This window comes from Diadema antillarum, unplaced genomic scaffold, assembly GCF_040938485.1.
Source record: "Diadema antillarum isolate AM-2024a unplaced genomic scaffold, OU_Dant_1.0 seq00000973_RagTag, whole genome shotgun sequence".
In the NCBI taxonomy this organism is placed as follows: domain Eukaryota; kingdom Metazoa; phylum Echinodermata; class Echinoidea; order Diadematoida; family Diadematidae; genus Diadema; species Diadema antillarum.
The window spans coordinates 879,212-905,693 of record NW_027271815.1 but is presented as its reverse complement, the minus strand read 5'-3'; the positions used below and the strand labels follow the sequence as shown (position 1 = coordinate 905,693).

General features: G+C 41.1%; 1 protein-coding gene across 1 annotated transcript; it reads right to left on the bottom strand.

Moving 5' to 3' along the window:
* Positions 1–90: 90 nt before the first annotated feature.
* Positions 91–22,281, bottom strand: LOC139742024 (heparan sulfate glucosamine 3-O-sulfotransferase 1-like). Its single transcript, XM_071652586.1, has 3 exons — positions 22,148–22,281; positions 21,861–21,943; positions 91–1,807 (listed from the first exon to the last, which is right to left on the bottom strand). The coding sequence occupies exon 3, from the start codon at positions 1,524–1,526 to the stop codon at positions 414–416; it is 1,113 nt and encodes a 370-aa protein (XP_071508687.1). The 5' UTR covers positions 1,527–1,807; positions 21,861–21,943; positions 22,148–22,281; the 3' UTR covers positions 91–413.
* Between the last annotated feature and the right edge of the window lie 4,201 nt (positions 22,282–26,482).

Below are 26,482 nucleotides of genomic sequence, written 5' to 3'. Positions count from 1 at the left end.
TGAAAGAAAGTATGATAGAGTAGAGTACGTGCAAGACCTCAGCAACATCATATGGCAAATACATAACAATATTTCTTTATCACTGTTGCAACACAGTGATAAATTCTGTGCGTTTGCACAAATATTTGAATTCAGCAACTGAATACTGCATCGTTTGATTGATTGTATTCTCGATGTGTCATTGCTATTCTAAAAAACGTAACTACATTTCATTTCGTCTAAACTTGACGTAGTTGTCATTCCCCTTTCTTTGCTTCCTCGCGTATCATTATTTTGTGATCATGTTAATGTATAGATATTTTGATTGTCTTTCTCTATGTCTAGTACCCCCCCCTCTCTCTCTCTCTCTCTCTCTCATACGCACACATACATTGAAATATCTCACCCATTGGCGTTGAATTATTTCATATATGTTATGATGGAGCACCTTTACCATCTCTCATCCACGTAAAATTTTTCAGCGTCAGTATACTCGTTGTGAAGTCGTGGGCTCGAAAGAGTTGGTGGAGTTTTCTCAGGACGGCCTTGTCCACGGGCGGATGCTCCAGGCCCTTGGTCGATTTCAAGCATTGCCTGAACGGCTCGGAAAGACAGTAAAAGCCCTTCTCCTCGTCGAAGTAGAATTTGCTGTTGTTAAAGTAGGGCGGGATGTCGAGGAAGCGTTCGATCTCGTTCAGGACGGGGACGGGGTTCTGCGTGAAGTTGTCACCGTCGACAAAGAGGAACCGTGATCGCGGGAACGTCTCCAGCCAGGTAAGGATGAACTTGTCGTACATGCTGTGGAGGATTATGTCCAGGTCGGTCCTGATGCGGCCTGAGGAGGTGAGAACGGCCCTCTCGAACTTGTTGGGTCGGTAGGTCTGGCGGGCGATCACCTTGGCCTCCTCGGTGCCGACTTTCCTCTTCTCCTTGATCGCGTTGAGCTGCTCGAACGTGAAGTCGGAGATGGTCCTCCGCGTCGGGTTGCAGAGAATCACGATCAGTTTCGTGGAGGACGGTAGGTCTGCTTTGATGCGCTTGGCTGCCTGCTTGGAGAATAGATAGCCAGGCGATTTCTCAATTCCAATCTGACTGGGTGACGTATGCCGCATTGTCTCACGGTACCAGTCCACGCCCTTGTGGTAATTCTGCGTGAAATATCGCGGTTCGGCTTTCTTCGAAAACACCACGGAGGGATGAGTGTCGAGGAATACGCGCAGCGCGCCCGTTCCGCACTTCTTCGCGCCGAGGACAATCGCACGAGGTAAACGCTGAGCGCAGTCGTTCATAGTCAGGTATTTCGAGGGCAAAAGGGCGCGCGTCCCGTCCGCTTTTCTGCGGTGGCACGTGTTGAGGTATTCCTTGGGAATGACCTCGCGGACGACTTGATTCTGCACGGGAACTGCTTCCGGGTAACTCAGCACCATCAAGCACAGAGACAGGGTGAGCGTGAAGAGGAGCAGGCCCATTGCTGAACGACTAGTGAGGGCGACTTTTCGCTGGCATTTGGCGGGAAGTCCTAATGACATGGCTTCCTCCTCTGACATGATTTCCTTTGCGTTTGGCTATAACCATTGCTATCTGCACGCAAAACTCTCCCTCACTCCGTTCACCGCTGCTCCGACCGATCATGCGACAGGCGTGACATCATCCGCTGTTGGCTGTATCCTCAGATAACGCTCGCCGAAACACGTAGGGTGGTCGCAGTGACGCACACGATGCTCATCCCGTCTGCGTTGCTATGGGCACGAAGAAGGTGAGATGAGAGCACATGTTTAACGCCATCTCAAGTCGCTAGCGGGAAGGTATAAAGCCTTGATACCTGATCCTGCAGAAGGAAGAAAATGAGGAGAGAAAAGTAAAAGTCAATGATAATACATCGTCGTTACTTGCAACTCGTTTACATGTTTGTGCGTTTAGGCTTATATTCACACACACACACACATACACACATACACACATACACTAATGGCAGACAAGAAGAAAGAAAGAGAGAGAAAAAAAAAACGAGGGAGAGAGCTTAAACATCGTGATTATTGTGTCGGTTTCCCATGATGGAAACGTTAGAACAGTATTTTAAATGTTAAGACTTGATCGAAGGCTGTAGTGTAAATTTCGAGCCTGTTTGTACAGGCCGCTGGAAATAAACTTAGCAGTTCGCGCATGTCAAGATAGTCAAGTTGACCGATTTAACTCGCGGAATAAACGAGATGATACCTTTATTCGCCGCAAAGAAACCCGCGCAAAAGCGATGCATCCCACGTTTGCCTAGGTAACTCTGGGCTGATAGAATTAACCCAGTTCATGCTGAATCGCTCGTCTCCCTCTATAGCGTGCGGCGAATTACGCCTACAACTACGCACGCGCGATTACGCTCTATAAGCTCGTAATTTGGGAGGTTTAGGAATGTTTGCGTGTTTTGATCACGTAAAACACAACTTTTGGCTGTAGTATCATCTCGAAAAGCTATATGGCAACAAATTAATTTGATAAAGAAAGGTTAAATCGTTCTTGTTGTTGGTTTTTTTTTAGATGGAAAGAAAGAGTGAAAGTAACACTGTCGTTCACCCGCGGCGAGCTTTACAACCATACTATATACATCGAATGCAGGTGGAATGAAGTTGGAGTTGGGGTCACCTCTGTATCTGTCATAATGAGAAATGTTTTTCTCCTATATCAGTGAATTACTTCAGATGTCACTCCCTCGTTCTTATAGAAAAAGTTACAAACTCCCAGTCATCTGCAACACTTCTACTTATCTCAGATCTCTAATCATTCCATACTGTTCTGCTCGACCTGGACTACGTTCAAGTGCAGATAGCACCTTGCTCCATGTACCCAAAACCAACAGTAGAGCGGGGGACAATGCTTTTGTGACGGCTGCACCGCGATTGTGGAACGAACTACCTCGGTTCGTCCGCATGTCCCCATCCCTTGATGTCTCCAAGAAGAATCGTAAGACTTTCCTTTTTAACGCTAATCTGTGACTGAATTTTGTTGTGAAGTGCTGTGAAACCAGTCATTGACTGTGTAAGAGCGCTATTAATGATCCGATTGTATTGTATTGTATTGTAACACCACCGTGGTTCACCGTGACGTAACACAATGAACCGACATGGTGACACACACTGCCAATCATTCGATACAGTCACGTGAACACAGGTAACTACCTACTATAAGAGTATTGCAGAGGTGCGGGAGATTGACGTGCTAACGGCGAGATCGAGCTGCTCAACGTGTTGTGATATTGATACCGATATGATACTATTGAAAGTGTGAAGCTAAATATTTTCTTTTTGACGAATTAAAAAAAAAATAGCTAAGATCATCGTCTTCATCGATCCATGGCGAAACTATACAACCCGAATAGAACACTCTTTTTAACGTTCGATTCTACGTTTTCGTCCTACATTATTAAATTGCAAAACCAATATCTAACCTGCTCCTTGGTTTATTTCTTTTAAGGCACATTTCTTCTTCTGGACTAAGGCTACGACACGAGACCTTCTGTTTCTACCAACTGATGAAAAATGCAGAAGTCTGAATTTCTATGAATAATAACTACAAATGTTCGTATCTGCCCATATGTCTCTGATACTTGCTGATACATGTATTATGTTTCCTGGGACTATATATTCAATTCTTTCTTCCTTCCTTCTTCTTTCAGTCCCTCCAATTTCTTTGTTCATTGACCCTATGTCTTCTATGTTCGCAGCAATGATATGTCAAAACGACGTGAGATCCCCCGTGGCTATCTGGACCGGGTGACATCAGGGCTCCCACCGAGGAGCTGCCGGGGTCTGTCTCGTCATGTTAGGGGTCGTTCACATACGGTCAACCTTAACAAGGTTTAGCTTTCGATTTAGTTTTGTGTTGTTCTATACGTTGGCACGGTGATCTAAAATGTTATGTTATTTCCTGCTTTAAACAATTTCAGGATGTCAATAACTGCTACAATTGGCATGACAATTTTCTCGAAATACACGTAATAATTTGCCATAATCCTTGTGCGAGTTGGTCATGTTGGAGATCGCTCTATTTTAAAACATCATTAGAAGTTTGGGAAGTAGAACTGTAGTGAGTCCTTTTTGGTTATAGGTCACCATTTTTAAACATTTTAAAGTATAAAGTCAATCATAAAATTTATAGAGCAAAAACCTTTCCAGTAATACCTCACTTGTAACATAACATGGAATATCCTTGAAGTTATGAGTAATATATCCCATATCTCTCACCATGTTGTTTTTATAGCAGAAACCGCAAATATCTCACATTGACAAAAATGGAGATAACTCGTTTTACCATCAAACACTTCGATAGCACCGCAGACATTCGTGCCCGGTTGGAACCTATATCAGGGTTCAGCACGACTTCCTCACGCAGCGCGTAACGACACGGAGCGCGTAGAGGGATGAATGGGTCGAAGCGAGGAAACTGTGGGGGAGGTGGGGTGGGTGGTTCCGCGTCTCTCGCTCTCATTAGCGATGCTACCGGCCCGGTGGATTTGCGCTCGAAATAGAATGGCGGTGACCTTCGCCGCCCCACGTTCACGAACGCGCGCGGGAGCGACTGCGACGTCAATTTTAATCAGACGTGCTCGCGAATTTTCAATGACTATGTTTGCCTCCGGGGAACGAGAGTGGCAATCCATCCCGAAACGTTGGGGATGTTAGTTTTTAGACGCCGGGGTCCATACGTGAAAGGGTTCCACGAACGCCATGATACCCGGTTCTTCTTTCAAAACATCTCCATACTCAATCATGTTGTCATAGGGATGTGAAACTTGGGCCACAAATGGGCAAACACAGGCACACTCCCTCACACGCACACACACATACACACACACACATTCAACACACTCACATTCACACTCACACACAGGTACAAAAATCAAAGTGTATACATGGATATGATGATTGGACATGGTCATTTTGATGTTATCACGTGCCTGCCACAAAACTTTCATTTAAAGCCGGTGCATAGATCAGTGTTATACTGTAATCACATTCCAAGAGAAGAAATTACATATTGCAAGCGAAATGATTCTGGGGATGGGTATAGAGCTGCTTATGACGAAAATATTTTCAGGCTTTTTAGGCAAAAGGGAATGGTTATTTGACTGCATGACGTCATCACCAGCTGGTCGAATTTGCGCATAATGATCTGACCGGTTTCAATATCTATATTAACTTAATTAACTTTTCAAATCTGTATGAATGGCAGGCCTTTGGAAACTGTCACGAGACTCAAACACCTTGGGGTAATTTTTGGACAAACTGTTGACTGGTCTCCCCTTATCGATGAAATAGTCATGAAAATTTCTCGTTCTACTGTGTGTATATACGAAGAGTCAAATCGTGTTTGACACGTAAAATCATGAATCAGCTGTATTTTCATTTCATACTTCCACATATTGATTACTGTTGTGCTGTATGGGGGTCACTAACAAAGACAAATTTAAACAGATTGCAACGCTGTCAAAATAAGTATGCTCGCGTAGTATTAAATGGAGGTTATTCCATGCCAGCGCAAGCTCTTACTCATCGATTCTCATGCTCTCAAATGGCAGTCAATTGAACAAAGAATTCAATATCATTATAGTGTCCTAGTGTACAAATTGCTACACAATTTAGCCCCACCGTACATAGTCAAACTTATGACCAAACGCCCTACTACTTATACCACTCGATATGCCCTTTCTTGCCAATTACATATACCCAAACCTAGAACTGAATATAAGAAATGCTCCTTCACATATGCTGCAAGCAAATCATTTAATGAGTTACTCATTTTTATTCAAACAGCCTCCTCATTGCAAACATTTAAGAATCGTGTACGCCAATATCAATCTCTCATTTGATATGAACCCTTTGCACTAGCTATGAATAATTCAGATATCTATTTTCTCCACTCGTTTTATGTTCTTTCTTATGTGTTTTATTTTCTCACGAACCGATTGTTCTTTAGCTGTATCATATCTATGTTCGTTTTGTTCTTGTTTTTTTATTGTGTGCACATGTAATGTATAATGTATATCAACGTATATAGGGCTCCCTTGTAAAGCAGACCTTTGTGGCACTGAATGGGACTACCCTGCTTTAAAAGAAGACTTAATAAATAAGATAAATAAACTCAAAGAACAAGCAACATTATTTTGCTTGAGTACATTTGCACTGCCATATTATATTATTCAAGACAGAAAGAAAGAAAAAAGGATAGAGATAGAGAGAGATGGGGAGGGTTGTAAGAATTATATATATATATATATATATATATATATATATATATATGTGTGTGTGTGTGTGTGTGTGTGTGTGTGTGTGTGTGTGTGTGTTGTGTTGTGTATAATGAATGAATGAAGTCTCATAGCTTTGTATAATACATTGTTCAGCTATTCTACACTTTCTCTTTGAATGACGCAAACCTGTCTGTGACATGTATTTCAGTGGTGTGACATTCGACGATTCGCCAGGGCGAATATTACAGAGTAAAAGTCGGTCGTCACACTCCATGAACGAATGTTAAATATTTACACGCTCTGCGAAAGGCAAATGTCACGCTGGAATCCCTCATGGAGTTCGGGCCTCTCTAACTTTAATGACCAGTTCTTTCCATCATAAATACGAAATAGAAAGAACCCTCAAGTGTGGCAAACACGAAATAGAGGTACAAAGTGTAACCCAGTGAAAGTCTTAAACCGTTTTGAGGCATCTCCATTTAAAGGCCTACATACAGCGTGGATTCCAGTTTCATTTCAGTTTATCCTCAACCTGATTCACATGGTTGTTTCGTAACTTAATGCGAAGTGACGAAACTATGAATAAATCCTAGATTAATAAGTCATAGCTTCATGTGCTAAAGATAATAGAGAGGGAGGCACCGATTTGTTCTCATTTCACACGCACATGCGTCAGTCGCATGTCGGTGACTGATGAAGTGATGATATACCTATTATTTTTGCTAAGGTATTTCTCCTTGCGCTCACAAGTATAACGACAGGAGTAATGAGAGATATTGAATACACACTTGATGTATACCCATGTCGTTGCAGTATGCACATTACTCATGTTCACACCAGCACTCACATCCAAGCACATGCAGTCACACTCACTTGGGTAGCTGGTCCTTCACTCGGTAGACACCTTTTGAGGGGAAAGCGGCCCGGAGGATAACGTTTCTACCACTTCACTCGTTATGTAGGTCACTCCTGCACCTCCGAATCAATTATTAATGTGTTAACAAAATTGGGACTCTGCAATTACATTCCAAACATTACAGACATTGAATTTCTTTAAACGTTTTACAGATTTTCCCCGAACTGATGAAAAGTGTGGTGACCTCTTCCCCCTGTTGTCTCTCGCATGGAGTGTGAAGTTCATATTTTGAGAAGATCGGTTCGTCCTGACCCCCACTCCTCCTCCCCTCTTGCGTTATTCGATTTGAATGCACTGCATTCACGGTGGCGTCGCTGACAGGTGTCACATCACGTCTTGGATGACGGTAAGGTGAGAATTGTATCCGTGAGAAAGTGCGCTCGTAAGTGGTCCGTCCAGCTTTTGCCTTGGTTTCATTCACCGGTTCGTTCAGCTTCGCGATAAATTCACAGGGAGCGCGACGTGCTCACCGCGCGTCGCGCGCAGAATATCCATGCTATCGGTGGAGCGTCCGATCAAACGCAAAATTGATCGTCTGCTAGCATGTGAACACTGATCGCCAGAGTGTATTTCCAAAGCGACGTGACGACGCATAGCAATGCTGACACGAGCTCTAATGTAAGATATGTGGTGGATGGGGGGATGAGAAAGAATCGATGGATAGAGCTTTCAGATCCCGTGGGATTACAGAAAACAGCATAACGAATTTGATGAGGAGGGGAAAAAGCTGACAGAGATCGATAAAGGCTACGATCACAAAATCCCAAGACCTCCCAACAACGCCATTACGAATGGCACGGATCGGTTCCCTCGATGCATCGACGAGATGCACGTAGTACCAGGAATTTTCAGTTTCCGCCTTGTTAATGTATGGCACTACGCCAAGGCCCTGCAGAAAGGCACATGGAAAAGGTCTCTGCGATTCTTTTGAATGCTTGAATCTTTGTTATTCACATTCTTCCCATGACTTCAATCACTTGACAACTGTTTCAATGCCCCCAGGGTACAGACGATGACTATTGGCTCCATTAGAGTACGTACATAATTTAGGTCAATTGGCTTCCGTTTAAACACTGAACTTCAATAAAGCAATGGCACGAGGAAAGAAGCATCCGCTTCAAGTCTTCTAAAATTACCAAATACGATTCCAAGATGACCTTCTCGATAAAATCTAGATTTAGCTTCTTCTCTTGTAACGTGAAACGTCACTAGACTGTTCAGGAACAACATGAAGTATCATTCAGACCAAGGCGCCATGCATTTATGCTTCTTTCTTAAAAGCATTCCCAATCAAGTGATGAAAAAAGTGCATGACATTCCGCGCTAAATGCCTGTGTGACATATTGATTACTGGTCATGTTTAATACATGATCATTCCGATATACAAGCTTCACATTTGTAAATTACTTGTACTTTTTTCCCTCATACGCAATGTCAAAGTAAAACCAAAGTGAACGATTCGACTGAATTTGATTTGATGTAGAACTTTGCGTCAGCGACTTCGTTGACGTTGATACAAAAAATTCCTTTAAAGCACGAGCATGACAAATGATTGAAAAAAAAAATGACAGCGATTCCTTTGTAAATTTGGCGTGATTATTGATACTTTTCGCGCAAAACACACAAGACGTGTACTTCAGAATGGCAAATATTTGATCAGGAAACATTGAAGTTCTCAGGACCGAATAATTATGATTTGTGTGTCCTTGGAACACAATAATGTGACGACCTTAAACGGCCCGTCCCGCAATCTACACTTCTGTTGATTTTCATCTCGTTTGTAACACGAGTGTCAATAACGTTAATGCTTAGCATTAATGTCACGTCTATGAAGGAACATTTAGAGACGCTTTGGAATAATACAGAACGCTTGGAGACTATCGTTGTTACTGCATCATCCACAAGCAGACAGAAGGCCTTTCCCCATACTGACGGAAGTTGATTCGATGCGGTGATTCATGCATCAACCTCTCCGTTTTGGGTAACTTTGTAACACCTCGATCTTATGACAGTATATAATATGGAAAATTGCACAAGATTATAGTCCATGGAAACATGTATGCGATGTCTTTCTGTGTATTCCTGTGTAATTCGACATTGCTCTTTCATTCTACTTCACTTTGGAAAGTGTTACTCTAGAAACAATTATGTCGCAGCAAAACTTGAAGTCACTCTGAAAATGTGCCGATTGATGGATTGTTACAACGCGCAACGAATAACGATTAACTTTTCCCTTTAAACGTCTCTTGATCGCTGCTCTTCATCTGAACTTGCATATCATACGTTTATCATATTCTTAGTAAATACAGATTTTGCTGGCGTACGATTTCTAAATTTCTTGGTAGATGTAAATTTTAGAGCGTCACTTGGTTCCTATTCCGAAAGATCGCTTGAGGAGATCTTACCTGCACTCAGCGTGAGTTAATTAATTTCTTTACAAGGATTTTTTTTTATGCGCGTGTGTGTGTGTGCGTGTGTGTGTATGTATCAAACGGGCATGGTACACTCCAAATTGGCAACTTTGTTTTCAACTGTTTATCTGACATCTCCGTTGACCCCCGGCAACTTGAAAGTCAGTGCACTTCTGGCAACACCAAATCATGCCAAACACCTCAGGCGATCCATCTAATCTAGCCGAAAATTTCTCGCCGCATCACGCGCATACAATCATTATGGTGGCGGCAACTACCAAATAAGAGCGGGGTAAAAGAAATCGCTGGAAGCATCTCCTCCGATACACTGGAAAAGCGTGAAGGCAGAAATGTGCATTGGAGCCGGCACAATGAAGGCGTTAAGAGGACATGCTTTGGGGGAGAGATCTTATTTGGGCTGAGAGTCCTCTCGTTGTACATCATCAATAAAAGACATGCATGCTTTTGTTGTAAGTTTCTGTCCCCCCCCCTCCCTCTCTTTCTCTTCCTCTCCCTTTCCTCTCCTACGTCGATTCCAGCTCTTCTTTTATTTTTCCAACTATCTGTCCCCTCACTCGAGGAGAAGAAAAGATCGCATGCGTTTTGCGCCTCGAGGCGTAACCTCTCGTGCTGTTCATCCGAAATACTAATACATTAAAGAGTTTCTGCGTAATTGGGCACATTATTATCGGGTCAAGGGAACGGCGCGCCGGTCTTATAGCATTGTCGTCTGCGCTGTGTAAATGCACCATCCGTATCGCCACCATGCCATCTGCCCTTCCGAAAGTAGACAAGATATTGTGGGTCGGTGTCGCACCGTTTAGCTCAAATCATAATTATATTAATCAGTCTAAAAGACAGTTGTTTGACCCCTCTTTGCAAAGATGGCAATAAAATTTTGCTTTCCAATTATGTAGCCTTCATCGATGTTTCATTACTCGACATGGAATAAAGTGAAAGGAAATTACACCGCGTTTGACAGGTTGTTACAGGCAAGTTAGGCCTGGAAAAGACGATGCATTGAAGAAACTCAGAACGCGTTAACACGATGTGAATAGAAACACGACATGTTAAAGAAAGATCATTACACTGGTTCTTTGAGGGGTTCGGTGTAAAAATGGCAGAGGTAAAAATGGCAGAGGTAAAAATGGCAGGGGTAAAAATGGCAGAGGTAAAAATGGCAGGATAAAAAATGGCAGGGGTAAAAATGGCAGGGGTAAAAATGGCAGAGGTAAAAATGGCAGAGGTAAAAATGGCAGAGGTAAAAATGGCAGGGGTACAAATGGCAGAGGTAGAAATGGCAGAGGTAAAAATGGCAGAGGTAAAAATGGCAGAGGTAAAAATGGCAGAGGTTAAAAATGGCAGAGGTAGAAATGGCAGAGGTAAAAATGGCAGAGGTAAAAATGGCAGAGGTAAAAATGGCAGGGGTACAAATGGCAGAGGTAAAAATGGCAGGGGTAAAAATGGCAGAGGTAGAAATGGAAGAGGTAAAAATGGCAGAGGCAAAAACGGCAGAAGTACAATGTCAGAAGTATAATGAGAGCGATTTCTTGAGATATAAACGTATGAAGAGGTTTCGAATGATAACCTAGCCAGAGCAAACTGTATTTCTCGAATTTTCAATTCCAAATTGCAGGTTTGAAGAATATAGAATGAATTATGTTTTAAAGAGATTAGAGCACTCTCAGCATTCTGGGTTTGATTCAAGTGCAGTGGCGTAATCTGTCTGTGTGCAGAGAAATAATAAACCAGCTAAGAGCCTAGTAGTCCTATGGGAAATTATTTTATTATTCAGTATTATCATTATTACCGTTATTATTATCATTATTTTTATTGTCATTATTATTATTATTATTATTATTATTATTATTATTATTATTATTATCATTATTATTACCTATCATTATAAGGGGGTTCCAACAATGCTGCAAAGCCCTTAAACAGTTTAATCCTACGTTGTTTCGCCCAATGAAGTTATCACACACACACACACACACACACACACACACAGACACACAGACACACACACACACACACACACACACGAACCCACTTTTGGTATAAACATATACGCAGATATACATATTCTCACATACACACTCTTACACAAACGAATTCCGCTCACGTCCAGGCTAGTATATTGTCATTATTTGTCATTTCTTGATCTGTTTAGTGTAAAGAAGTGAAGGAGACATATTCGAAGCAAACCGCTAATTTTTCACCTGTTCAATATTATTTTCTCACATTCAGGTTTCGTAGGAGCCTATTTATCTCACAAGGCCTGATCACGGCATAATGTAGAAGTAAAAATACAAAACGCAAAAAACAAACTACAGCAGATGTATCGGCAGACATAAGTAAGCTCTTGCAAAATATCTTATTACATTGTTCAAGTATCATACGGCGCAAAAAAAAAAAAGCTTTTGCAAAATATTTTATTACATTGTTCAAGTATCACATGGCGCAAAAACAAAAATCTCGAAATTTCTCCTAGTGGTAACGGAAACCAAATGGAAACAGTAAACGATCCGTGCCAATAACATCATTTTTCATACCCGCATGTCTGTTATCAAGCAATTTTATTTTCAGAAGTTTGCACGCTTTTAAAAATACTTATTAATAGAGTATAGGACCTACCAGATCTAAAGTGAGTTTGATATTTTACTGACAAGATACATGTAGAGCTGTATAGTGGTTAATATGTCCATTTTCAGGTGTACCGAGGCTCATCTTTTTACTGATATAATTGGATTGTTGACTGGCCGAGCGTTTTTCAAGTTACATGAGTGTCCCATATTTCTCCCCGTGTCCCATTTCTCCCCGGTCTCCCCCGTGCTTTATTTCAGGAGAAGAAGGCACGAAATGCGCGTATTGCGAGAAAGGTGTCAGAAACATGAAGGAAAAAAATCTCTGTCACTTTTACCTCGTCCTCTCACATTTCAACGACTAAATTTTTATCAGTGGCATTTTTATCTCTAGCATTTTGACCACTGACATTTCGACCACTGATAACTTTACCTCTGACATTTTTACCACATAATCATTCACCTCTGCCATTTTTACCGCTGCCATTTTTACCTCTGCCGTTTTTACCTCTGCCATTTTTACCCCTGCCATTTTTACCTCTGCCATTTTTACCCCTGCCATTTTTACCCCTGCCATTTTTACCACTGCCATTTTTACCTCTGCCATTTCTACCTCTGCCATTTTTATCCCTGCCATTTTTACCTCTGCCATTTTTACTGCCTGCCATTTTTACCCCTGCCATTTTTACCCCTGCCACCTCTGCCATTTTTACCCCATTTTTACCTCTGCCATGCCATTTTTACCTCTGCCATTTTTACCTCTGCCATTTTTACCTCTGCCATTTTTACCCCTCTGCCATTTTTACCTCTGCCATGCCATTTTTACCTCTGCCATTTTTACCTCTGCCATGCCATTTTTACCTCTGCCATTTTTACCCCTGCCATTTTTACCTCTGCCATTTCTACCTCTGCCATTTTTACCTCTGCCATTTTTACCTGGCACCCTTTGGGTTACGTGATTATTGCTGGGATTTGATCTTTATCCCAATCACCGTGAGATGTTTTTCGGTTCTAGTTCATTTGGACCACTAGTGATTTGTAGCCACTCGAAATTTGTCTTCTGTGATAGGGTTACGAGTTCGATAGCTGGGTTTCATGTGGTAAAAGTTCGACTCTGTCAGATTTGCCGTACATCAAAGTCGTTGATATACTTTTATGTGCTTAAAAATAAATCCGACAATATGGATGATTGTCCTATGTATTAATTACGGCAAAACAGTCCATATCCATAATAGCCGGCAATGAAAAAAAAAGGTTGATGGACTGTTGCTAACTTCAGCAGTTCGTTATAAATTTCCTAATAAATTGTCGCACGACCCCCCCCCCCCCCAAAAAAAAGGCGTGTATTCAAGCCGAAAGCTGAGCTGAGGATTAATTCATCATCCCTTGTATTTTTTAACTCGAGATAAATTCTGTACGTGATATATTCTGCTACGTGGCATCATCCTATAGATGTTGACTGGCATGGGAGAGAACATACCAAAAAAAAAAAAAAAAATCATCCAAACAGTTCGAAATGCCATTAACTCACACGGACTCGGGGCTCGGGACTTCAATTACCTCCACCCTTTATCTCTCCCTCACCCCATCCAGTTTCATGAAAATTTGATTCCTTTTCAAACGCCTTCCAAACAAGCTACCAGTACATGAACCAAAGCGAGAGGAATGGCCCAGATTCTCAGGATGAAGGGTGTAAATCGTCAGTCGCAATATAAAATGATGGAAGAGAGAGAGAGATCGAGAGGGAATAGAAGAAGACGAAGGAGAAAGGGAGAGAGAGAGGGAGAGAGAGAGAGGAGAAGGGAGAAAGGGGAGTAACAACACTCTTGCTCGAAGTGAAAATAAGTGTAACTGTTTCATGTTATTACTGCAACAAGATTGTCTAGAGAGAGCAACATAGCAACCAATAATAACTAGTCAGATATCCTTGACCTGAGGCCAATATGGAAAAAGAAATTATTCCGTAATGATATCAAATTGGTTTGTGTCGCCTTTGTCTTCATAGGCCCATTCGTCACGTGATTTGCTTAGATGTTTTGACGCGGGTGAGATGAGGGGACAAGTAGTCAAAGCTTTCTCCCCAATTTCCCACCCCACCCCCATCTCTTTTTCTTCCCCAAATCTCCCCCTCGCTCTCCTCGACACTCAATGCAGACTCGCGAAAGTTCAATTAAGCGCTCAAATCGAAAAAGCAGTTGAGAGCAATCGTCTTTGCTTTCGAATGGCACTGCTAGCTCAGACTGAGTGTAGAAACGCCAGTGACGTGCAGGGTGGAAGAAACGAAAGAAGGCGTGGGGCCCCGCTGCATGCTCTCATCTTCCTCTCTCCCTCTTCCTCCGAAACACAGACAGTCCTTGTATTGTCTTTGCCAAGAAGTTGATCAATTTAGTCACAGGATTCACCGCTGTGCATTCATTTTCTGCCAAACACATTTTCCCAATTTTTGTTATACACCTCCCTATTATATTGGTTCCTTAATGCTCCTGGTGCTTCTTCAGTCAAAATTGTCGCTTCCCGTTTATATTTTGGGATCATAATAATACTGCACTGAATCTAGTTGATACCTTCCAATTCATTGTCTACCTTTTCAATATCTGTGGTCTGATAACATCGGTCCTTTCAGCCTCATCTTTTACTTGCACTCCACCGCGCCGTTGCTCAATACATGCTTAGGTATTATATGTTCACCGCTGGTGCTGCCTTAGTGTGATTCCCGGAGGCACACGGCCGAGAGAATCACTGTGTTTGGCGGGGGAAAATGCATCTTCAAAGCGTATGATTGAGATATAATCGGGAGATCTACCATGACAAAGACACACAACAATGGTAAGCTACATGAAAAGAAACTGACTTGTCGGAAGCAGAAAGCTAGAAATGTTTTGGATTGTTAGTCCCGGGACTAGATTTTGATACCCAGTAGAGTGTTCAGTATTGTTTCCTCTTGTTTTCCTTCAAGTTTTTTTTTTTTGTTTCTCTTACAAGCTCGCATCAGTCTCTTCCTCACCACCCCCCCCCCCTCTCTCTCTCTCTCTCTTTCTGCGTCCATTTTATCCCTTCTATTCATCACCCCTTTCACCGTCGTGCACTCCTCCCTTAAACCTCTCCGATATTCAATAATCCACTGTTTGGATACGCACTGGCTGCGTGAGGAAATCGTGAACGTCGGTAGTCTGTGCTCCGACCGGCTGCGGTTACCATGGCAACGCAATCTCTCGGATGCGCATCCGAACAGTTGCGCGATCACGGATCTGATCGCTTTTATTGAATGCGGCTCTACTCTAAAATGAACAAACTCGTGGAAACCGGTGTCTTCCGTAAACGTTCATCAGTCCGCGGAGTGGAAAGTAATCAAGAAAAGCCAACACAGACGGGGATGTATACGACGTGCAGTGATACACGTGGCACGCAGTGCACGCGTACTCAACTGCTAAAACTGAACATGCGGTATTGAATATGATTTTAAGGAGATTTGAGAATAGATATACGCAAGTATAATATGAATACTAGGTGTATTGTGCAATCAAGGTTAATGTGAGTTCACCTATCTTGATACAAGGGACATCAATAGCACAACGAATTCGGCACTTGAATCTCTAATGGACTCCTCGTCATGATCCTAAATATTCCGTTGGCTAGGTTTTATCTGCCCCCTGTTGTGTGTGATATAATCTTGTCAAATCGATCTAAACGAGGATATCATAGTCTCTATCTTGGCGCACCAACTTTAGTGAATGTCGTCTGCTTTGTGTCCTTGGTTTTGAGGACTTTCGACAAGCTCTAAAACCGGTCGTCCATGAAATATGGGAGAAAAGAGGCTTTTTATTGTATAGCTCTGACAGAATGTGTATAGAAAACACGGCATAAACCTCGATCGTTGACAACGGACTCTTTGAAAGGAGGGAACGAGATGAAAGATGAACGGAACGAGAAATAGAATGGCCTGTAGTGACGACACACATAAACGCGCTTTGTGGCGTGCCTCCCCCCTCCCCCCCCCCCCCCGTCACGTTAAGCCCTCAAACATGAAAGCAGAAAGGCGGGGAGAACGAACTTCTTTCCTTAGAGGAAATCGGTTTAATGGCGAAGAGGGGGGAAAACTGCTGTTTGTCAAGGAGCAACACACGGTGACTATGGAGGTGCCCCGAGGTAAACTAAACATTAGTGTCGGGACATCCTTTCTGCGCTGCTTTTCTCCACAGTTTTTAATGAAAACAACTGAATAAAGTGTTGGGGCTGAACATGCATCCTGAAATATTTGACCAGCGGCGTTAACAAAAATGGAGGGGGGGGGGCATAACGCGATCCTACTGCTGCACAGGAGAAAGCTTCACATTTATTTTCGAAGTTCCAGGCTCAAAATAGGCAATATTTGGAATGTAATGGTGCCTTCTCTTTCTTTATCACTTGGAAATTCGTGAACATAAAACTGAAGATAAATACGTTTTCTTACGAGACAGCGTAAATATACCAACATTCTCCTTTAACCTATACACATTGCATGCGGCAGCAAACAGGCATTCAGCCGTTCGTCTTATTTCCGGCTTATTTACTATGAATGTATTCAACGACGTAAAACGAAATAACACAAATCAATGCATCTCGTTCTGCGACAGCAGTAAATTAGTATAGTGTCGCTTTATCAACTCACATTCTTACAAAAAGGTTTTAACACTGCACCCCCACCCTCCCCCTTATTTTTTTTTTGGGGGGGGGGGTGGAGGGGGTCATGAAACATTTTGTCGTCACTTATGGACTCTCCTCACTATTTTACACACAGACGCAATTGCACGCACCATTCACAATGTGTTCACATAGTCAAATATGTCAAAACGCTCGAATTTAAAGGAATGGTATCGTTTTGGTTAAGATGGAAATTCAAGATTCGAAGTTTTTTGCACGATGATTAGAAACCGCTTATATGAAATATTAAGGGAATACAATTCTAGGAGGACTTCAAAGATTATTTGATGAAAATCGGTTTTGAACTGACTGAGATGTCCAAAATCAAAGAAGTCGTAATAAAAGGTGGAACCCACCTTTTATTAGGACCCTTATGCTTTGCTTTGCTTTTGGATCGCATAAAGTTAAAACCTGAATCCCCATCTCAACCAAAACTATGTACTATCCACTTAACAGTGTGTGGTTTATTCCAGTGTGTTCACATGGCAATGTTCTGTTTCAAACTGTGAATTGATGATTCACGATGTGTTCACAATGTTGATTTAACAATGTGAACAGATTTCACACTGTGTTCACAATGTGTCGACACTGTGTTCACAAATGTGGCCACACTGTGTTTTACTTTGTGTTTCACACTGTGGGACACTGTGCTCTATCCAGCTGCAGAGGCAACACTCGCACACTGTCTATAATCCAAAGGTGTTAACTCCCTCTGTCTCCGATGCTTTGAGAAATAATGATGTTCATTCGAAGGGAAGCATACGACAGTAATAATGTTCCTTTCAAAATGAATTACAGCGATTTCGTTCCCCCGCGGCCAATAAAAATAGAGAAGCTGACATTGGGCCCATGACAAGATCAAAAGGTTTTCCATAGAACCTCCTCATGTACGACTTTTGGGCGTTGAAATGACCGTCACTTTCTTCCATGATATTTTCTTTCAAATTCTGGTCAAATCTTCACTGTTTTCGTTTAACACTTATCGCAAATTATTGTATCAGCGGGGTACATTTCTTTCCATGGTTGTCATACCAACTGCTGGCAAAAGATAGCGCTAACGTTACAATTCAAAACGCGAGGATGTCTCTTTGATATCATGCTTTGTCGGAATTCGTCCCAAAATCTCTCTTTTTTTTTCTTTTTTTTTTGAATTCTAAAGAGAGGAAGGTTAGATTGATGGGGACCACTGTGCCGTGTTCTTTTTTTTTTTCAAAACGAGATGCATTCACCCACCAAATACTATTCTCCACCACCTTCACAAAAGGCGTCTGTTATGAAAAGCTAAAAATATGTATTACAGGATTAGGTCACTATCATCCTTCGTCCAAACCTCAGGCGTCGTGGCGTACAGACTGAAAATTCTGTACCGAAAAAAAAAAACAACAAAATCTGTACCGTTTTATGAACGTGTTAGCTAGGTCAGGGATGCTCAGATTGGACGTATGGCTCACTGAAAGATCGGAGATATTCATTGTGTCTGAGGCGGGTGTGTGTTTGTGTATGTATACCTGTTTCTTTTACTCAGTATGTTTCTGTCAGTTTACCGGTGTGAGCGTTTTGCGTGGTTTTGCCCTTGTACAGTATAGTGTTGGATTGAAATTCAAGCTCTTTTCAAGAGCCTATTTGTCAGTAATTTGCAGAATATTGGATGACTTTGTATTGATATTATTATACCTGGCGTTTAATTTCAAGTGAAAGCTCGTAATAGATGGGAAAATGCAAGATTTAGCGTGCAGATAACTTATAGTAGTTTAGTTGATATTTTCACGCTTCCCTCTTCTACGCCAACACAGACAGACAATTTTCATTTCGGTATAATCATGATATTTCATATTCACAAGCTGTAATAGAAAGAGAAAGAATCGAAACAGACATTATAGGCGAGCTGGACAATAGAAACGGTTGTCTTGTGCATGCGCAGAATGTCATCCCCCCCCCCCCCCAACATCCGATCGTCTTAGCTTTCGCGTCGCAGATCTAAAAGCTCGCTAATAGCTGATGTGAGAACGTAGCAGTAAAAGTGATCCGTTTTGTTTGTTGCGTTCGTTTGATTTCGTGTGCAGATTTAACACCTCATAAATTATGTGCTTTTTGTTGTTGTTTTTTCATAATAGGGAACGGCTTCCGACTAAAATGCACACATGGGATATGTATTTACAAATGATTAAAGGGTTCCAACTAGACGAAGCAATTACTGTATCTCATTGTGACCTTATGATAGGGATTAGAATATAAACTTATATAAAAATGAACCCAACGATCGAGTCCCCTTCTGTCAAAAAATGTTGTTCCCATTTAGTTTCCCGATGTTTAAAGGAATTATGTACCTAATGCAAATGCATGTTGACGTGTGTTGATTCAAGATGTCCATAACGTTACTTATGTGGTAAAATGGATACGTAAAATCGTGCCATAAATTTCATACCCCCAATTTTCCTCAGATTGTTTGGATGCGCCCACAAACACATTTAAAGCCAATATGCTGTCAGTGACATCATCTGTCAATCATTGCTAAAATACTGTTAAATACAATTAACAAAAGACATTGGAATACACTATCCCCTAGAATGAGTATAACCTGCATGTTTCCATGTTACTCATGTGATTAACAAAAGACATTGCATTTGCACTGCATTGTCCTTTTAATGTCTAGGCGAAATTAAGTTTAAGGAGCTTTCTTCGTCAGCCGAGCCGTGGAGTGGCGTGAGATTTGACTTGCGCCCTCAACGGACTTCTAGCGAGAAATTCAAACAACTTTCTTTTCGTACACATGATCTCATGGTATATGATACCTAGAATTCCGAGGGGAAATACTGTCATCCCGATCAAACCTCTCACTTTCAGCGCTGTATCATATGTTTTGTCTCTTTCGAATGTCTCTGGGGAAAATAAAAAAGGAAGATGAAATGTAGCAAGCGAGACGCTAGAAAAGCGATTATGGCAGATCATTGTACGACGACGATACAATTCTATGTGACATCCTTTAGTATAACACAAGAAAGTGAAGCGTTAGGCACCCATTTTGAAAGAAAGGAATGTAGTCATCGATCACGGAGCAATCAGCGGATGGATTGATCGATACTATCGAGTGTCTAGAATTTGATCTCAGTTGAGTAAACACTGATTTTTTTTTTTTTTGAAGCAAACAATCTCGGCTCTATATAGCCGTTGTGAGCAAATATCCGTGCAATATCAAGGAACTGGTTCCCTGACTCCTTTTTATTTTGTCATCGCCCCCCCCCCCCCCCCGCACACACTTCTGCAGACACGAGAGGATAAGTACACGTGACCTTTCGCCTGGTCCGGATTAGAAAGAGGTGTTCACTACCAGCACCTGCTGTGCATTGAATTGTACGCTTTGAAGTTCAAGTGCAGTAAGGCATGTACATTAACACGTCTAAAACATACTATTTTTTAATAAGAACGCAAAACAAAAACAAAAAAAATAGAAACAGACAAAAACAAGACGAACTCGCATTTTTCGGCCAATGCATTAAAAGGCAAACTTGTTTTACCTTCATCCATAACCTCCCTAAGAACTCCCCCCCCCCCAAAAAAAAAAGAAGAGAAAATAAATAAATAAAAAAGCAAAAATACTGTCTCAAAGCATAAAACGATGGAACATTACCACTAACATCAAATTCTGATTATGCAGACACATTTACTATGGAGGGTGCGTCAAATTCTAGGCGAAACTTATAAAAAAAACCAGTTGTATGCTGTGGGCAAATAAGAGCAAACTTTTCACACATTTTCTGTTCGTGCTGTTCAATGTTCATGAAGGCTTCCTAGTAATATGCATGTATACACGAATTACTAGTTCCAGCCACACACACTTTTTCCCCAGTATTCTTGGGTTTTTTTTTTTCTTTCCCATATTTACGTTCATCGATATACTACTCTTGGATGTGGAAATATACAAACAAACAAGAATTGATTGAGCAAAAAAGCTCCTGTCAAAGAATACACTTGTATAATTAACAAACAGGACCTAAATGTGAATGAAATCTTTTATCTAAAAACAACAACAAAAAAAAAAAAAAAAAAAAACACGACTCCCCTTCCCCTCTCAAATGCACAAACAAACAATAATGAGCTGATTTCGATTCTGGGGATAACTCCCAATGAATAACGAGTAAGTAAAGTGGATATAAACTACAACAACAATAAAATATTTCTTTATTTCTCTTAATTTCATATCTATGAAACCAAACACAAATGGAGATAGATTGTGTCTGTTGTTGGAAATGAGAAAGAAGAAAAAAAAATAAGTTGAATACATTCGGAGGAGAACTGGACCAAAAAAAAAAAATCATCCCCTTGTGATTACACAAGCATATAATCAACCTAAGCTGGCCAACACTGAAAATTGTGTCAAAAATTAATTGATCGCGCAGGTGCGAACACTCGAGCAATCAGGGCGCGAGAGTTGTCAAAATGTGCCAAGTTATTAGTGACGGGGGAGGGAAAGAGAGCAGTAATTGGAAATATCTCCGAATCGAAGAGGATACTACGAATAGAGAGAGAATAATAGGACCCCCAGTATTATTAGCACAATTCCCTTATTTTTTTTTTGCAAGTGGTTGATATTCCCTTTTTCTTTACATGTCCGTTTTCTTGACAACGCATTGGGACACTTACATGTCGGTTTTTGACATTGTACTGTATTGCAACACTGTCAACTCCATGTATAGTACACCATCAACCAACACAAATTAGGAAGAGGACATGGTTATGGAGAGGTAGTTAATGAACAGAAATGAATACTAATCGGGAAAGACCTACACGAAAACTGCCTAAAGCTCTGTAACGGAAGCCGGCAAATGTGAATACTTCAGCTGACATTGGTATGAAAACTTTTTTTTGTTTGTTTCTGAGGAGCTTCAAATCATATATGAGATAGGAAATACTACGGTGCCTTAAGAAGACATGTTTTGCGAAATGAAATGGACTTTTAACTGAGGGATCGTAGAAAAGTAAGACAGACAGACAGACAGACACAATCGTACAGCCAGTGACAGCTAGGCAAGACAAAAATGATGATCACTTACCAGGAGTGAAGACAGAACAAAGTCCGATGACGACAGATGTCTCTTCTGCCAAAATTAGTGCCAGGGCTGTCACATAATTAATCCTGCGCATAGAGATAAAAACAACCAAACCAAAGTGAGAAAAAGATACATGTTCGTCTGACTTATATGGGACAGCTAGGTTTCAAGGATCGGTTATTTTTGTGAATCATCGCTGCCGGCGGAGCTGAGAAAAGCGTAACGGCAAAGCCAATTATTCATCACAAAATATTCCTCTGAATTATGATTCCTCTGATTATGGTTTATACCTGGTTTAAAATAGGTCCTTCGGCGATCTCACAAACAGCACGTACTCATACACAATTCCAACATTCTGTGAGAATGATTGTTATACTCCGAACCAGAGAGACACCCCCTTGTTGTCCGATCCGCTCTCGAACGAACGATGCTGGCGGACTGGCATATTATTCGCCTGACAGCGAGTCAATATACTCGGGCCTGTGAAGTGTCAGAACGCGAACCGCTGCCAGCCAGACGCTGCTACGCGACACCTGATTTACTTCGGGGATAACAGGGTCCGGGTCGGGTCCTGCCCTGGCAATGTTGACATTGCTGCCTTCTAAAGTCGGCAGTGTCAGGGCGGGTGTTTCTCAAAAATCATAGTCAAGGAACACGAGAATCATTGGAAAAAAAGTTTTCACATCACCTTCTCAATACTCTCGTATATGTTGCTGCAGTGGACAAGAATGCATACTTTATGAAAGAATGAAATGTATGATTTATGGAAATTATAGTTTAACTAAAATGCATGGTTGTTGTAAAATTGTTTTAAAACCTTAGCCAAAAAGTACAGGTCAGCATATGAGTATTTTCAAATTTATGTATATTCTTCTTCTTCTTCTTCTCCTTCTTCTTCTTCTTTTTTTTTTTGGGGGGGGGATAATCAACCATCTTGTTCTACAAAAAAAAGGAGTGGGACACAAAGAGCATTCCATCAAAGAGGACACACTCGGAATATTTGCATTCAGAAACAAGAGACACTCACTCATTGCTGCCTTGCGGAACTTTTATTTCATTCAAGCCGTCACCAGGGTGGCGGAAGATAAACCCATCTATCTCTCGGCTGTCACTAGAACGTACAGAAGCTTTGGCCAACGGGGTTTTCTCAAGAGTTCGACATCCACGAATAATAATCTAGCTCACGAGCTAGATACGTAAAAAAAAACAAAAAAACAAAAAAGGTCCACGAGTCATTCACCTACGAGTCATACAGCGCACGACATACAAACCACTATAAGCTATGCACACTGAAGTTAAACACACACATGATGTAGACATTTATAGGCAAATAATCGTGAGCTGTATGTCTAGCTCGAGACGTGGTCCCGAGTCCCTTGATGTAATGTCGAGCTTGAGCGGTCCGGTATGGAGATCATGGGCCCTTTTTTGCCCAGTGTCTAACTCAGCTCGTGGACATTATAGCTCGTGGGCCTACCAGTTGATATCGAGCTCGTGGTTGTTCACTTAGTGTTTACCTCGTTGGCCGTATGACTCTTAGGTGGTATGACTCGTACGGCTGTATGTCGAGGTATCGCACACATCCTCAGTAACTGCGAAGCTCTACATGTGAAACGGCTGGCTCGCGGACAAAAGTGCCGCAATAAAGGGCTCGAATCTTGAACCTTCGCACAGACGTTGCAGAGAGCAATCCCTCCGACCAAGTTGATAAACCGACAGACTGTCAGACTATAAACCTCCACATAGAGGATAGCGTAAATTCAGTTAAAAAATGTAAATGAATTTCAGAAGATATTCTTTACTAGAGTTATCCTCTATGTCGAAACCCGTCGGTGGTCAAGGTGGTGTAAACGAATAATAATATCTGCTACAAGCTCAATCGCAATAATGAATACCTGTCTGCGTGTAAACTTTTTTTTTTTTTAATACCGAGGGGGCTTGTAATAGCTGACTATTTTCCTCTGTCTAATTGATTGATGGTTAGTCAGCTCGTACTGAATACGCAAACAATACGACCAAGCCATGAACTGTGGCGCGAGCTTGTATGGGTTCCTATTAGGAATTGAGAGAGGAGAGTTCAATAAGGCCAATACGATATCATCACGGCCCAAAAAACCATAAATACATGAGCGCAGACGTACGATTGTCAGCCGCAATTTTGTTTGATTATTCATCCACCCTGGATGGCATATAAAGAACAAATGAACAAGGATCGAATCAGAGACTGACGCTAACAATAAGATACGACTATTATGAGCAAATCAAATAATAAGTCTGTAGACCTGGAGGATACCTATGCAATTACGTCACTTTAACTACAAAGACTTTCAGAATATTTTAGAATATCTGTCTCTATCGATGCTTTCTTCTCGCTACGTGACAATAAATATTCACCGCATATCGCTATAAGACCAGACATATGAATACGGAAAGCATAATGTGTCACGCTATTCAATTTAGAGGCCAAATTTACTACACTATATACTCATTTTGAAGTTGGAATTTGTAGTGAATATAGGTGTGTGGGGATTATCATTATTTTGTGGTGTGTCAAGGACAGTTGTGCTCCCTGAAGAATGCGACAGTTAGCAGATATTCCTTGATGTCCTTTGCTGATATTGTCTGCATATATATAGCTATATATATATATATATATATATATATATATATATATATATATATAAGGTGCTGTAAACGAAGTATTTCACAAAGGACTATAGATACGATAGTTTATATCGATATGACGTGACTAGAATCTCAGTGATATAGTTACCAATTGTGGCGCGTTACAGTATACTGTGGTACGTATTTAGGCTATGCGTAACGTATACGTGTTGCGTAAATAATGTTGCTTACAAAATGGGGGTAAAAGGGTGAAATAGTACATGATCACAAGTAAGCTGCATTAAGCAGAGTACATACCTTCAAAATTATTTATATTCATTGAATGAAATATGATTCCATTTGGAATTCTCAATAAACAACACCGTGGAACTCTACTCCCTTACAGATAGGCCTATCCGCCAAGCCCATTGAAAATATCTATCAAGAAAGTTGACAGAAACATACTCGCTTCGCAAAAAAAAAAAAAAAAAAAGAAAAAGAAGTTTCTCTATTTGCAGAGCGTTGTAACCTTTCTTTGAAAGTCAAACTTTATGTTCTTATCTTGGCATAGGCTTGTCTGGTTGTTTTGTCTATTTGAGTCTTCCATGTCTCTTGTAGGAAAAGTCGATTTGATGTGGCATTATGTGATTGTAAGACACTATTATAAAATACATCACTGCCTATTAGGGGCTATATAAGTACAATGTCATTACTAAACAGACTGAGACAGTAAATCGAAAGCCTGTTTGTTGGTAACGTTGAAGTCTCTGGGCATGTTGATATAAGACGGTCCTTAACAAGCTGAGCAGCGTATACCATATCTCGCAGTCAGTAAAAAACAACAAAAAATACTTTAGGAAAAGAAAGAAACAAAGAAAAGTGTTTCTTTGATCGGAAAGGCAGAGTGTCTCTTTAGATAAATGCTATTCCGAGAAGCTGACGTGTCGTCATTAGGATGCACATTCCAAGACTGAATGCATAAAAAAAAAGAAAAAGAAGAAATGAAAGATATGGTCCTTTTGTTTTTCTTCCAAAATATCGCATCATATTCAACCCACGAGGAGGCAACGGTAGTCGCGAAATAATGACTTTACGCTATCATTTACAATCATGACACATTCGCCGGACGCAAAAGCTCAAGACAGAACAAAAATTACTGACAAAATCAAAGGCAAAGTGGAACAAAATTACACAAAAAAAAAAAACATAAACAAAACGAAACCGCGAGAGAGGCTTCGAGACAGCCAGCAAGCGGTAAGCAAAGTGGGGGAGTATACAATGCCCGCGGCTGGGGCGTCGAGTCCGTGACAAAATGGCCAACCGCAGAAGGGGGAGGGGTCGAAGAAGCAGGGCTGAGGTTTCGGGCGTTAATTGAGCTCCTTGTTTGGTTGAAAAGCAGAGTGTGATCCGCCGTGACATCGACCTCAAGACACTCACCTCACCAACCAGCTGAGGTGGAAGAGAATGGAGTTACTGTTTGTCAGACGTCACTAAAAATAATGATGATGATGATAATAACACTGAGATGTGTTCCCCTTGTTTTCGACATCTTTCCACGATGACACATAGTTTTACAACATTAATACAAAATATGGAAAACATGTATTGTATTGCAAAAATCTCCCCTCCCCCTTTAACTCTATTGTCCTCACACATTATAATGTACATTGGATAATAGATTATTGCATGCACTTGAAAGGTTTCGTCGTAAAATGTCATCAGATATATAGAACAAAACAAAATCTTTTCCAGTGATACCTAACTTGAAACATAACACGGAATATTCTTATTATGTTTCTAAATATCCCTTGTTTTCTTATCATTTTCTTTTTTTTTCTTTTTTACAACTTTAATCACGAATATCACAACTTAACAAATTCCCCAGCGATTAATTTTCTTTTAACAAAAATATTTGCCCCGGAAGTCATCACAAACCCCTCAGGAAGTGAAAACAGAGCATTCAAGATACTCTCGATTCGTAAGTGCAAGGCATAAGAGGTGAACTAAAGTGGTTGTATTTG

Bases quoted from the DNA above. Each gene is read 5' to 3' on its own strand.
- LOC139742024 (XM_071652586.1), bottom strand. From the start codon at position 1,526: ATGTCAGAGGAGGAAGCCATGTCATTAGGACTTCCCGCCAAATGCCAG.